At 45.3% G+C, this 14,912-nt stretch overlaps 1 protein-coding gene across 9 annotated transcripts in view; it reads left to right on the top strand.

The window, feature by feature from the left end:
• The window catches only part of LOC135319843 (coiled-coil domain-containing protein 144A-like), a 71,637-nt gene extending 70,093 nt beyond the window's left edge, over positions 1-1,544 (top strand). For all 9 annotated transcript variants that reach the window (XM_064481746.1, XM_064481751.1, XM_064481753.1 and 6 more), the window contains 2 exons: positions 95-140; positions 1,270-1,544. In XM_064481746.1, coding sequence (XP_064337816.1) covers positions 95-140; positions 1,270-1,364 — 141 coding nt within the window. In that variant the 3' untranslated portion in view covers positions 1,365-1,544. The remainder of the gene's footprint in view (positions 1-94; positions 141-1,269) is intronic.
• The last annotated feature ends 13,368 nt before the right edge of the window (positions 1,545-14,912 follow it).

The following is a 14,912-nucleotide window of genomic DNA, read 5'->3' as shown; positions in this document are numbered from 1 at the left end:
ATTTAAAGGCCACATTTCATAAGCTAGCTGTCATTCCTGTGATAGTGTTTCTTGTTTAACTTAAACATTAAAAATCATATTTGACTTATTTCAGATGCGGAAGAAGTTGGAGAATAATATAGCTAGAGAATTAAAAGAAGGTATGTTGCCAACATTTCTGAATTAAATTTAGACATTGATTTCCGATCTACACTGTAAACAGTAAATGGCACCTGTTCCTATTGTTTGAATAACATACTATGTTAAATTTTTTCCTTACACATAGCTAATGAAAACTGTCAAAGCTTAATTTCATTCATAATGATAAATACACTGATTCCTCATTTATTCCTCGTGATCCATAGCTTTAAAAAAATCTCAAGAAGTCTGTGTTCTATGTTTTTGGCTGTGTCCTTCCTCTCCTGCTGTCCCCGTGGGCCTGTCACCTGTGCACAGACCTCTTCTCAGAAAGCATGGAGGTCATCAGCTTCTCGAGTTTCTGGTAGTGACTGAGGCAAAAAACCCAGACTCAAGCAATCACAGTTCATGTACCTGTCCCCTGGTGGATGACAATTAATTTCCTGTCATTCACTTTGTCACTGGTTAACATTTTGCCCTCAGGAAAAATTCCAAATTCCTTAGCTTGGAAGAAAAACACCCACATCGATTTGGCTCTTGCCAAAGTCTTCAGCCATATCTCTTTACTCCCCTGCTCTGCCCCTGTGCTCCAGCGGCTGGTCAGACTGCTCCCAGCTCTGCGGGCGCCCTTCCTGCCTCTCCCTCCCACACTTTCTCCTCCTCCTTCAGGTATCTGCTTACACATCACGGCCACCAAAGAGGGGACAATATTGACACAAAGCTGGACGTCCCTTCTGAGTGTTCCAACTCTGCCCTCTTTTATACCTGTCATGGCATTTATGTCTCTGTACCGAAACTGCCTGTTCATCTGTTTCTCCAGTTTACAGTACAAGATCTTTCAGGGTGGACTCTGTCATCTTCATCTTGTGGTTCCAGTGCTTGACACAGTGCCTTAGCACATGGTTGCTGAGTAAATGAATGAAGAGTGAGAAAACCAGGCGCTCTGATCCTTAGCCACAGGAGCAGTTAATTCAACATGCAGCCCTGGGCAAAGTCTAGAGTAGTAATCTTGGGTTTTGTGTTGTAATCATATATAGGTATTTTTCATTCTTCTTAAAACTTAGAAAAGTCTCAGCTTTTCTTAAAAAATAAACTGACATTTAGTTACCTATGAAGTATTTTAAGAATCTAATTCTTTCACTTTCTTTCCAGCTGCTATTGAACTTGAATCTAAGTCCTACAGACTCTCTTGTAGGCTTAATGGACAAGTCAAGTCTAAGTCAAGATCTGGTTTCGAAAGCACGTGAAGAACATGTGGAGATGATGAAGAAAAAGTGTCTGATCTACAAGATGAAAAGTAAACATTTACCTGCTGGGCTGTTTGCCTCACATTTTAGTTACTTCCCGTCAAGATATTGACACTGTTTATTAAAGGAAAATATTTTTATATTATATGTGCATGATTAAAATTGATGTAGTATTCTAAACCACAATTCTCTGCATCTCATTAAGTTTTAAGCAGAGGGAATAAAACCCAGCACTTTGGAGCTTTTGGCAGGCCCAGCCGAGGGCAGGCTAAGGAGAGGGCATATCGGGATAGTGAAGGCCAACGTGAGGGCAGGCCTAGGTGCGGGCAGGCCCAGGAGAGGTTAGGACCAGGAGAGGGCTGGACCAGGAGAGGGCAGGCCCAGGAGAGGGCAGGCCTAGGTGAGGGAAGGCTCAGGAGAGGGCAGGCCCAGGAGAGGGCAGGACCATGTGAAGGCAAGTCCAGGAAAGGGCAGGCCCAGGATAAAGCAGGACTAGGTGAGGCAGGGGCTGAGGTGGGCAGTCAGCATGGGCCCTGCAGGGCCTTGTACTGGGTGGTTCCTGCCATTTCTTCCCCAAGTCCTGGGGTCGCAGGTCTGCCTGGGGCTGTTGGGCTTCAGGCCGTCCACCAGGCTGAAGGCTCGTGTAGTGCTGTTGAGTGTCTGTGAGTGTTTGATTGTGGTGTGTCTTGAGGTGCATGTGTGTGTATCTGAGCGTGTGGGGGGTTTCTGGGTCTATCTGAGCCTGTTACGATCTCTTCCTCAGCCTAAGATCCTCAGAGAAGTTCTCACAAATGCACCCACAAGACAGGGCCAAGCCGTTTCCCCGCGCAGCGTCTGCAGGCGATGCCCCGCCCTTCGTGTGACATCAGGGCACCACCCCCGCTGACCCGGGATGTGCCCCAGAGGTGGTGCCCCTTCTTGGGAGGGGATGCTCAGTTAAGCTCAGCTCCCTTCTGCTTCCAGAAGCAGCAGTGACTTGGCTCACATTCAACAGCAAGTCCAAATCGCCTCATTCTGGAGGTCATGTGGCCAGGCTTCCTGGGGCCAGCGTGTGACTCCGCTCGAGAAGACTGGGGTGCACCCCGCCCATCACAGCCCTCGGGGCCGGCCATATCACACCTCTGCCCACGCTGCAGGCGCGCTGGCCCAGCAGGCGGGTTCTGTCCCCCAGCTGCCTGGCCCGGCCTCCTCGGGGCGGCTGGTAGCTTTAGTGGAAGCACAAGCTGGAGAGGGGGCGGTTACAGTCGGGGAGGGGTCACGAGCAGGGTCTTGTCAACGTCATCCTGGTCTTGCCCACCCATGTCACCCAGCTTGGCCCCTCTGGGCAGGCTGGGCACCTTCCTGTTACCTCACAGCCCTTGGGCAGGAGCCAGCGGCCTGTCTGCACAGGACGCCATGCTTGCCCTGCTGGGTCTGTCCCGCCTCTTGTGGCTTCTGTGCTATCCGTTCGCCGCTGTCTGGCATTGGCCAAGTTCCCCAACCTCTCTGTGCCTATTTCTTCATCTGTAAAATGGGTATGATTGGAGGATCAAGCAAGATGCCCAGGACTTGTCAAATGCCCAGCACAGGGCCCAACATGGGCTCTTCCTCCCCAGAGACAGGCTGGTTTGTGCACCTCTTCAGAGGGATCCCGGGGGGATGAGGAGGGGTGACTGGCTGTGGCAGGTGTCCATCTCACAGAGGAAGCTTTTGGGGAGAGCTCTCTCCACATCCTGAATTTTCTTCCTTCTGTGCATTAGCAAGTTGGCACAGAATAGCCAGTGCTTTGTAGACCCTCGTGATAAAGGTTCTGAACTTAAATTGTGGGCTTTGGGGCGGCAATCGAGCAGTCCCTGGGATTCAAGGATAAGGCCCACCTGGTGAGTGGTCAGCCTGACGTGGACAGTTGAGGATTCAGCAGTCTGGAAACAGCGGAGAAACAGATGACAGGGAGGAAAGGGGTGTGGACACAGCGGGGGGACACTCAGTGCCCCGGCTCAGGTTGTCACCACGACCGCCTGCTCTCACCCCTGTGGCTGCGCAGCCTGGAGTCTGATCTTGCCAAATAAAGTTTGTGTTGCTCAAAGGTCTTTCTCAGGCAGTCCCAGAAACAGGGTCCCAAGCTGTGGGGACCCAGCCCTGCAGGGCCCACCATTCAGGCTCACAGCTCCAGGCTCTGACCAGTGAGCTGGCAGCCTGGGGAAGATGTTAATTAACACTTGGTAACTGCGCTCAGAGGCTGTACTTTACCATCTGAATGTCTTAAAAAGAAAGCCAGCCATCCCAATATTTACCATAGGGTGAAGTCCATGACCAGGCAGGGCAGCGGGGACAAGCAGGGCCTGGGCCCATGAGACACAAAGGGACAGAGGCCGAGCTGGGAGGCATCGGGCAAGAGTAGGTGATATTTAGACACTTCAATCCCATGAAGCTCCCTGTCTGCTCACTGTTTAATCACAGGCCTGAAAAGCCCTTTCTCGGCTCTAAAATATGAAAACAAAGCTGCTTTTGGATTTGGGAGCTACTGTCTAGGGACACCTCACAGGTGTTTGGGGGATTTCCTGGGAAAGGTGTGCTCCCCAACATGCCTCCTCTGCAGCCAAGGTTCCTTCTCCTCTCCCCCCAACCACGCCACCCCAGGACCCCACCAAGCCAGGAGGCAGAGAGGCCCTGACTCAGGCGGAGCCCTGCTGACCCATCTCCTCCACTGCCTTCCCACCGAGCCGGCCCAGATGTCCGGAGCAATGCCTGAGATGAGCTGGACACCCCGCACCGACCGCCACGGCCACATGCCTCAGGCCGGGGGCTCAGGGAGTAGGTCCAGCCCAGTGTAGATCCCTGGGGAGGTGCCCCGCCCAGGGAGTGAGGGTGGGGAGTTCACTGGACTTGCTCAGCACTTGCTGGCCTGGTTGACGCATCCCTTTAGGGACCTTTTAGTCACCTCTGAGCCAAGTTTTTCTCAAGCTGCACATTCAAAGCTGACTTAGGCTCATGAGGAAATGATTTGCCTGTCGACTCATAATTTGGTAATTTCATAGATCCAGTGTCTCCTTTCTCTCTCTCTCTCTCTCTCTCTCTCTTTCTCTTTCTCTCTACGTGATTCATACGTCCTGTCAAATGCTGAAGGTGAAGGCTAAAGTATTCCTGCATGTAGCCGCCAGCAGATGCTCACATCAACTCCTCAGACCACCAAGCCTCCCTCCTTGCCTCCATGCATCTCTGGGTTATCTGAAAGCTCCCCATATTCTGCAGCAGAGACTGGCATGGATTTTCTGAAAAGGGCCAGGTACAAAGATTCCCAGTTCCACTGTCTACATGGTCTCCCTCTGAGGCAACCACTGCACATTTCTGCTGTGCATAGTACAAAAGCAGTCATTGACAATGACAAACAGACGTGGCTGTACTCCAGGGAAAGTATTCAAAAAGACAGATCGGGCACACAGGTGGGCCACCTCCTGTTGTCTAGTCATTTCTGTGACCCACACAGCAGGAGGGGTCACTGTCCTCCCTCCCTCTAAACTAGAACAGCAGGGAAATTCTTTCCCATTAAAATACCACAACCAGTATCAGCTCACATATATGCTGTACATGAAACACCTTCTAGGGAAAAAAGCATTCAAAATCTTATGTCATAAAGAGAAAAAGAGTGAGTTACAAGGGAACCCTCATAAGGCTCTCAGCTGATTTCTCTACACAAACACTACAAGCCAGAAGGGAGTGGCAAGATACACTCAAAGTCCTGAATGAAAAAAAAAAAAAAAAAAAAAAAAAAAAAAGCAGCCTAGGATACTTTATCCAGCAAAGTTATCCTTTAGAATAGAAGGAGAGATAAAGAATTTCACAGACAAGCAAAACCTAGAAGAGTTTAGCAACACTAAACCCAAGCTGAAAGAAATATTGGAAGGTCTACTCTAAATAGAGAAGAAGCAGGATGCTACAGAAATGAGACAACTGTAACTGGAAAGTTGATAACTACCATGAATTACAAATAGAATAAACACGAAATTGTAAATGAAGACATCTAAATCATTAGGTGTGGGAGAGGGAAGCAAGAAAATATAGAGTTTTTTTCTTCTTTTTAAAATATTTTGTTCTCAGTAGGATGGGTTTGAGCTTATACTACTATCTGTTTAATACAAACAGTTATACTAATGGGTTAACAGACTTACAAAAAAACGGTAACCACAAGCCAAAACCTTACAAGGGAGTCACAAAAACTAAATAAAATCCATGATAATACAAAGGAAAATTACCAAACCACAAAAGGAAGAAGAAAGGAACAAAGAGGAAATACCAAATCAACTGCAAAAATTAGTTCAAAATGGCAATAAACACACACCTATCACTAATTACTGTAAATGTCAATGGACTAAATGCTCCAATCAAAAGACATAGAGTGGCAGACTGTATAATAAAGCAAGAACCTTCAATATGCTGCATACAAGAGACCCACTTTAAGGAGAAGGACACACATAGCTAGAGAGAGAGAGAGGATGGAAAAGGATATTCCATGCAAATGGAAATGACAAGAAAGCAGGAGTAGCATTACTGATTTCAGACAAACTAGACTTTAAAACAAAGGTCATAAAGAAATATAAAGAAGGACGTTTTATAATGATTAAAGGATTAATAAAAGATGAGGATATTACACTCATTAATATATATGCACCCAATATAGGAGCCCCTAAGTACATAAAACAATTACTAACAAAGATAAAGGGGGAAATTGATGGGAATGCAATCATTGCCGGAGACTTAGCACCACATTAACATCACTAGACAGATCTTCCAGACAGAAAATAAATAAGGTAACAGAGAAATTATATGAAACAATAGAAAAATCAGACTTGGTGGATATTTTCAGAACTTTACACCCCCCCAAAATAGGATAAACATTCTTTTCAAGTGCACATGGAACATTTTCTAGGATTGATCATGTACTTGGGCACAAAAGAAGCCTCAACAAATTTAAGAAGATAGAAACTATCTCAAGCATCTTTTCTGACCACAATGCCATGAAACCAGGAATCAACTACAGAAAAACAAAGGAGAATTAATGACAGCATAACGATTAAGCAACATGCTACTAAAAATCCAGTGGGTCAATGATGAAATCAATGTTGAAATTAAAAAATACCTTGAGACAAATGACAATGAAAACACAACCACACAAAATTTATGGGATGCAGCAAAGGCAGTGCTAAGAGGGAAGTTTATAGCAATACGGGCCTTCCTCAAAACAAACAAACAAAAACCCACCAACCTCAAATAAACAATCTAATCCACCAGCTAAAAGAATTAGAAAAAAAAGAGCAAAAAATCCCCAAAAGGCAGCAGAAGGAAGGAAATGATAAAGATCAGGGAGGAAATAAGTAAAATACAGATTTTAAAAAATATAGAAAAAAACAATCAAACCAAGAGCTGGTTTTTTGAAAGAGTAAGTAAAATCGACAAACTTCTGGCCAAGCTCACAAAGAAGAGAAAAGAGAGAGCACAAATAAGCAAAATAAGAAATGAAAATGGAGAAATTACAACCAATAACATAGAAATACAGAATATCATATGAGAATATTATGAACAACTATATGGAAACAAAATGGACAACCTAAAGGAGATGGACAAGTTTCTGGAAACATACAGTCCACCAAGACTGAACCAAGAAGAAAGTGACCACTTGAACAAATGAATCGCTAGAAATGAAATTGAATTAGGAATAAAAAACTTCCCTGCAAACAAAAGTCCAGGACCGGATGGCTTCACCGGGGAATTCTACCAAACATACAAAGAAGAACTCATACCAGTCCTTCTCAAACTCTTCCAGAAGATTGAAAAGGAGGGAATACCCCCAAACTCATTCTATGAAGCCACCATCACCCTGATACCAAAACCAGGCAAAGACACCACCAAAAAAGAGAATTACAGACCAACATCACTGATGAACACAGATGCAAAAATCCTTACCAAAATATTAGCAAATAGAATCCAACAGCACATAAGAAAGATTATACATCATGATCAAGTGGGGTTCATCCCAGGGACACAAGGGTGGTTCAACATATGCAAATCAATCAATGTGATACATCACATCAACAAGAGAAAGGACAAAAGCCACATGATCATCTCAATAGATGCAGAAAAGGCATTTGATAAAGTTCAACACCCATTTATGATAAAAACTCTCACCAAAGTGGGTATAGAGGGAACATACCTCAACGTAATAAACGCTATATATGACAAACCTACAGCCAGCATAGCACTTAACGTTAAGGTGAAAAACTCAAAAGCTTCCCACTAAAACCTGGGACAAGACAAGGCTGCCCACTGTCACCACTCCTATTCAACATAGTCCTGGAAGTCGTAGCCACAGCAATCAGGCAAGAGAGAGAAATAAAAGGGATCCAAATTGGAAAAGAAGAGGTAAAAGTGTCACTATATACCGGTGACATGTTACTATATATAGAAAACCCTAAAATGTCCACACAATAACTACTAGAGCTGATGGAAGAATTCAGCAAGGTAGCAGGTTACAAAATTAACGTTCAAAAATCAGCTGCATTTCTTTACACTAATGATGAATCAATAGATAAAGAAAGTAAAGGATCAATCCCCTTTAAAATAGCACCCAGAGTAATACAATACCTAGGAGTAAATCTAAAGTTTCATTTTTAAACGGCGGTTATTGCAGCGTTAGGCTGTGTAATTCCGTGTAGCTGTGTTGATGGGTATGTCTCTCACCTCTAAGGTCTTCCACTCTCAGGCCAAAGCTTCAGTCAAAGCAGGGCCCAGACTGACTGCCATTTCACTGGGACCACAAGTGGTAATGTCATCCAAGGAACAAATATTTCTCAACCCTGAAAGCCTAATTCAAACTGGTTAAAAGAAAAAATTTGAAGGGCCTTTAATTTTTTTTAGGGGATTTTTACCAATTTTGGAAATTCCTTCCTGATATTTAAGTAAGCATGAAGGCAAATTGAGAATTAGAAATTAAATTTCAAAATGTGTAATGGATTATGATTTGTAAATAACTAGTAAGAAAAATTCAAGTATAGTAAACTAGCATTTTCATATTCACTGGAGTATGCATTGCTAATCTAAGAAATGCTGAAACTGAAAACCATACATATTTCGTATATATTATTTATAAGCATATTTATGATTTATATGCTTATGTGCAAATAGAAGATCAGCCCTCAGCTGTGTTATCTTTCTTTCATTAATTATTTACTTTTAAGCATACAAATAACAGGTGAATACTATATTTTATAAAATCTCAAACAATATAAAGGCAAATCTTCCTCAATGAGAGAAAAATTTTTTTGATGATCGTAAACTTTCCATTCTTCGGACCTTTCCTCCTGTTATGCCTTCTCCCTCCTTAAGGTCCAGATACTGATACCTTGGGGTGTGAATTTAGGTGTTCACAGCGGCTGTGGGTGACTTTGGGAGGATCAGGTACCCACAGTCCGCATTTCTTTGTCACAGAGTCTTGTGTTTCCTAGCAAGTTGGCCTCTTTTGAAGGGCTTCTGCTATGTCCGTGGTGAAGTCTGTACACGGTGAGGGCACTGACTGAAGTGTGTCTCAGAAATCGTCCCCAGCCCTCCTCCAAATGTATCTGCTACTGACACACATTCTGAAATTATGTCATTATAGATTGTTGTGAATTCAGTCCTTCAAAGTGTAAGATACTTTGTGTTCAGACATTTATATTTCAAATCCACGAACTCTAAGGAGGGATAATACGCTATTTATCAACTTCCATTTTAATAGATTGATTGAAAGATAGCTGAGAGGCCAAGGAATGAGGGTGTGGGTCTCCAGAAAGCAGAAGCAGCCCAGAGAAGCTTCCTGTGCTTTGGTATTAGTTAAGAGTGACCCTGATTCTAAGATTTCAGAAGAATCAGGTTGTGGAACCAAGTCATGACCATAACGGTGCCATCTTCCATCACTGTTTACAACCTGCGACCTCCACAGACCTTCTCACTTCCTGCTGGATTCTAGGGCAGCGCCCCAGCTGTCACGTGACTCTCCTTTGCAGCAGTCACCAGGAGCACCTTTCTGTTACGTGCTGCTCTCGCTCATCACCTTAACTCCATTTGGCTGAGTAACGTACCTGCACATTTGAGGGCAATTAGGGCTGATTTTGCCAGACCCTATCATGACTCCCTCAGCGCCATGAGGCTCCATAAATGACTTTAGCTGCTGTTTGTAGAGGGGAATGGCCACCTGTCTTGTGCCCAAGAACTGATGGCAGAAGTCAGATTACTCACCAGGTGCATTGTCTGGCTTGGTATCTGAAATTCCACCCTTCTAGCCTCATTCTTATGGGTCTTAAAAATTTCTAGATATGGATTAAAGTGAAAGTATAGTATGCTCACAGTAAACCTCTAGGCCCTAAGATGCCAACACCCTAGTGACGGGAGGTGGCTCGTGAGGTGCTGACCGCAGCCCTGCAGGGGACGTGGTGAATTCAGTCCTTCGAGCTGGAAGATACTTTGTGTTCAAAAAATCACCAGGTCTCTTCTGTCTCGTGCCGGGCGGGCTCGTCCGGCCTCAGCTTGTACAGCACACGTCTCTCTGGAGCGCTGCTGCCTCTTGCATGTACAAATCAATAGGCTAATTCCAGGAACTGGGCGCTTAAAAAGTAATTGTGGCTCCTTAATTGAGAACAAGTGCTAAAAAGCGGAAAGGTCACTTGGCTGGGAAATTCACACAGAGGTTCCCACTGCAGAGAAGCTGCAGGACCTGTCGCGCCCGAACGTGTGTCCGAGTTGAACACGATCACACAGTCCTCCCCGTTCTCTGATGATGCTAAAAGAAGCAGATGGCGTGAGACCTCGGCGACACTTCGAGGCATCACCCACAAGCTAAGGAGGGGACAGCATCTCAAAACTGTTGCAGAGGGAGAAGAAAAGATGTCAGATGATCTCACGATGGCTGTGTCCAAGTTCATCAGGAAAACTGAGTCTTGCCAAATATTAAGTAAGTGATTAATAAACAACACAGGTCTGACAGAGTCTAGGCTGTGACTGAGGAACGGGTAATTTGGCAGAGAATCTGGTCTCCCACGGTCACTTATGGACATGACTTCTGAAGTCATCTTGGACAATACTTATGGGCTTAGCAGCTGTTTATCCCCTAGTCTCAGCTGTGCTAAGTGCATGGGAGAGAGGGCTGGGGTGAGGGCTGGGAGCGGCGTGGGGGGAATGAGCAGGTGGGAGCCCCCGTGGCTCTGACAGCTCAGGTGAAACAGGGAAACACAATGTCTTTCCTCTTGTCTTGAGGCCCAAATAAATCTGTCACACTGTATTTAAAATTAGCTTTATAACTGATTGTATCTGCCAGCAAATTGTAAGCTTCATTTGCTCTGGTCAGTTCTGTGGTCCCCAAGCCCACACAGGTGCTGGAATGTAATGGCTGCCCCACAGACCGTCCTTGGATGAGAAACTGGACACAAAGCCCAGGGGGAGGGTCTGGCGTGGATGGAGAGGGTCTGGTGTGGACAGGGGGACGGTCTGGCGTGGAAAGGCAGTACGATGGAGGAGAGAGCCTTTCATGTCTTCTCAGGTTCTCCTTTAGTTGAGTCTCTCCTGAAGAGGTACAGGACTGGGGCAAATAACACTATATATTCAACCAAAATAAGCAAAGTGATAACCTGGGTCTGAGAGGATGGGAACGTGGGTCTGAGGGGGTGGGGATGTGGGTCCTCAAAGGTGAGAGCTAATCATGAGCAAATGTTCTGGAGAACAAGGGTTGCAGGTTCTTCCCTCCCCAGGCCCATGACTCCTTAACTCCCTGTCACAAGTGCACCCTCCCTGCTCCAGTAATGAGCCCTCTGCCCTCTTACCCACAGTGTACTCACCCCCTCACCCCAGACCACCCCAAGCCACCCAGGTTACAGGTCAATAGGGTCATTTACACCGACAGTCTAAACCAGCAGGAATCTGAAGGAGCTCTTGGTTTAACTCAGGGAACCCAGAAAGCCTTTTTCGTCCAAACAAAATCTTAAAACATTTACTTAACTGTTTCTTTACTTTAGTTAATAAACTATATTTGAACTTCTGTTTGATTACTGCAAAAAAATTAGTTTTACTCATTTAAGAGAATGCTTACAATGCTTTTGGCATAAGAACATTTATACAAAGCACATACTCCGACTCAGAGTTTCTCAAACCATGCCCCACTGTGACAAATGGCACAATTTATGAGCTCCCTTAATGATGCTTTAAACTTCCAAATAAATAGCATAACTAAAACCAGACCAACGCCGGAGGCAAAGCCCCCCATAACCTCCCCAAACATCCTCACCTACTCCTTCGAGAAGTCTCCGCATTGTGGGATTTGTCCTCCCCTGCAAACCTGTGGTGTAAGCTGAAGCTATGTTATTTCCACGTCTCAGAAGAAGAGCAGGAACACGTTATTTGAGCCGAGGGACCCACCCCCAGGGCACTGCAGGCGAGTAGGACCTAGTTTATAAGTTCCTGGCCCTGCCTACTGGGGTTTCTAAAAATTGAAGCTGAGTGGTATGGGGTTGAAGGACTCTCCCCCACTAAAATTATGAAGTCAATATGAGATGTCTTCTGGAAACGCCTTTTTACTTTTAAAATAAAAAAAAATTCCTACACTGACTTTTTTCTTACATTCTTTATTTCTCACAAACAATTCAGGTCAATGAAGGCACATGAGTGTTTACATTTTCTACTCAGTATGTGTGAAAAACATTCTTTTCAAAAGAAAAAAATTGATCCTTTGTGATCATAGCCAGCAATCAAGTTAAGTCTAGGAGTCTGACAATCAGTTACATTAAAGTAGTGCCTTTTTCTTCCCCCAAACAATGATTAGGAGGAAAATCTGTAAACAGGGTTGTTTGAGCAGGTCAAGCAGCAGAGACTCACTGTGATGACCGCACCCACGGAAGCTTCCGAAACCCCTTCCTCGGGGAGTGTAGGAGCTGAAACTTTGTGCTGGTTCCCGAGAACCCACCGAGGCGGTGAGCTCCAAATCCAAAGCTGATCTCGCGGGGATCCGCTGCCCCCGCTGAAGGGCAGAGTCACGTCCTTGGACTCGGTGTGGGGCTCCTGAGCTCTGCTCCTGCTGAGTGCGGCCTGTCCTCGCTGGGGCTGCCGCGGGCCCCAGTTCTCACCGCTGAGTTCACCCCAAAGCACAGCCCCTGAGTGAGCCTCCTAGAGATCCCTGCGACAAACGTGAATATGCAGGGGGAGGGGAGGGAGAAGGAAACTTGGGCAAAAGAGGAGGGTAGAAGTATGCTGATGATAGAAAAAAAAACAGAGTTAAGAGTGGAAAAAAATTTCCCAACACCAACATGGAAAAGTGTCAGAGCAGAAAAGAATCTCTGAAGCTGAAGCTTTTCATTCACTGAGTTTAATTGCACAGCCTCTCCAAGGGATTTTAGGAAACCCAACTTCATAGAGAAACTAGCGTTCTCGTGATTTATTCCATTGTTTATAAGGAGGAAGAGTAATGAACAATGCCGACCAATAATACGACAGTGACGGGTGATGGTGATACTGAGCTCTTGCTACGTGCTGGGTGTGATGCCAGACACTTTCCCCACAGCGATCACAAACTGTGGGCATGATTACCCCCACTTTAGAGGCAGAATAAATAGCATCCCTGGGAGTCAGGCCCTGGCTGACCTGACTCCAAAGGGCACCGTTCGCTCTCCGCATTTACACTTCTCCAGCTGCTGTGCGGGGGGCCGGGAGCAGGTGTGCAGGGGCTGTGCTGTAACGTAGGGCACCTTCCTGAAGTGGCAGTTTTCCCTGAGGGTTTGGTGAAAAGGTTTTGAATTTTTTTCTAATGAGTATTAAACATTTCATTCAAAGATTTTAAAGTTAAACAAAGGTACACAAATACAGATTACATTATACCAAGACAAGATTACATTATACATTATAACAAGACAGTAGTCTACATGACAAAAATCAAAATAAAACAATTAAAAAGTAAATATACAGGTACTAAACACGCATAATACCCGATACCCACTTCAGGCTGCATACACACAAAATGCCCTGACTACATACATGCTTATGCGAAAGAAATTTTTCTTAGACCACAATTCCAACCATTCTGACTGTCAACTGCCTTAGTCCCCTGGCGAGTAATTTGAGAAAACTTCTATGTAATATAAAAATAATTGGCAATGGCACATAAAGACTACAAAAAACAATACAATTAAAAACATATTTGTAATGCAATTCTGTTTAAAATACTGAAGTAAATTAAAATACACAGAAAATGTTATTAGTTAAAAAGAGATTTAAAAACAAAAAGCCACTCTGAATAATGGTTAAAACCTCATCACAGAAAAATGCCCATCATTTGTAACATTATGGACAGAAAATTGATTTTTTTTTTTGAGAAGATATCTAACTTGAAAATGTCATTCATTCAAAATTTATTTAAAGTTGTAGATAAGATAGTAACTCGCTGTCTCCCCCTTTGCAAAACGTTTTTATCATGAACACTCTAGTGTGTAGCTAAGGACAAAATAAAAAAAAAACTCAGGCAGTGTTTCTCAAAATGAGGCCCAGGTGGGTCAGGTCCCGGTGCCCTTGTAAAACCTCCAACAAAGCAAAGGTTATTTTCTATTCTGGAACTTGTTATTTTTATAGGAGTGCAGAAGTGTCAATATCCTTAAAGGTCAGAGCACTGAGAATAGGCTCTCTGGTACATTTCAGGCTAAAGGCAACATTGTTTTACAGAAAGTGCAGAGCTGGCAAGACTGAGCCTAGAAAACAGGGCACAGGTTTAAAGGAAAAGAAACAGATCTAATGGAGTCAGATTTGTTCTTCTCTACTACAGTGCCTTTTGGTGAGAGGTAAGAGGATGTTTCTGGGCAGGTCCTCCTCTGCCCAGGCTGGGGTTCAGGCAGGAGCCCTGCCAGGTTCACCATGACTGTGGACCTGCTCTCCCGCAGAGAAAATAATAATTACTGGTGATTAAAATTACCTCTTAAAGTACCTTCAATTGCCTGTAAACTATACCAAGGTTGGGGGGTATGAAACGTCTCGTTGGCTGGTCAATGGTCAGTCTCCCTGTATGCAAAGGACCAGTGTCATGGCAGGCTCCAAGGTGGCCTGGCCAGCACAGCTGCCTGCTTTGCTCTCCAGCCTTGGCTTCCTAATGTGGACACTTTCAAAGCTCCAGTCCCTCTTCCTCTGCCCTGGCGCTAATGGACAGGGTCCCTGTAACCACTGGGCTGAGCCCAGGCCATGCACACAGCCCACCCGCCTGCTTGTCCATACCCCAAGCTCAGCTGCACCACCCCCCAAGGGTCCGCAAGCCCAGCGCCTCCACACTAGGAGGCCCGATCACCATCAGGGATATCAACAACGGATGGCCCACAGGCCAGTGGCGGGCAGCCCTGAACGACCCTGACCCGCTGGCTCAGACGAGGCACAGAGCAGAGTGCAGGAATTGGAACCGCCTCCAGCCCGACCCGCCGCAGCCTGTAGCCTTGGACACTAGCTGTGTGGCCAGACACTAGGCCAGATCCCCTGCTCCTGGCAGTCGCCATGGAGACCAGAGCCCAGACTTCCCCGCCC

Source organism: Camelus dromedarius, chromosome 33 (assembly GCF_036321535.1).
Source record: "Camelus dromedarius isolate mCamDro1 chromosome 33, mCamDro1.pat, whole genome shotgun sequence".
Lineage (NCBI taxonomy): Eukaryota > Metazoa > Chordata > Mammalia > Artiodactyla > Camelidae > Camelus > Camelus dromedarius.
This window is presented reverse-complemented; position numbering and strand designations above follow the sequence as displayed.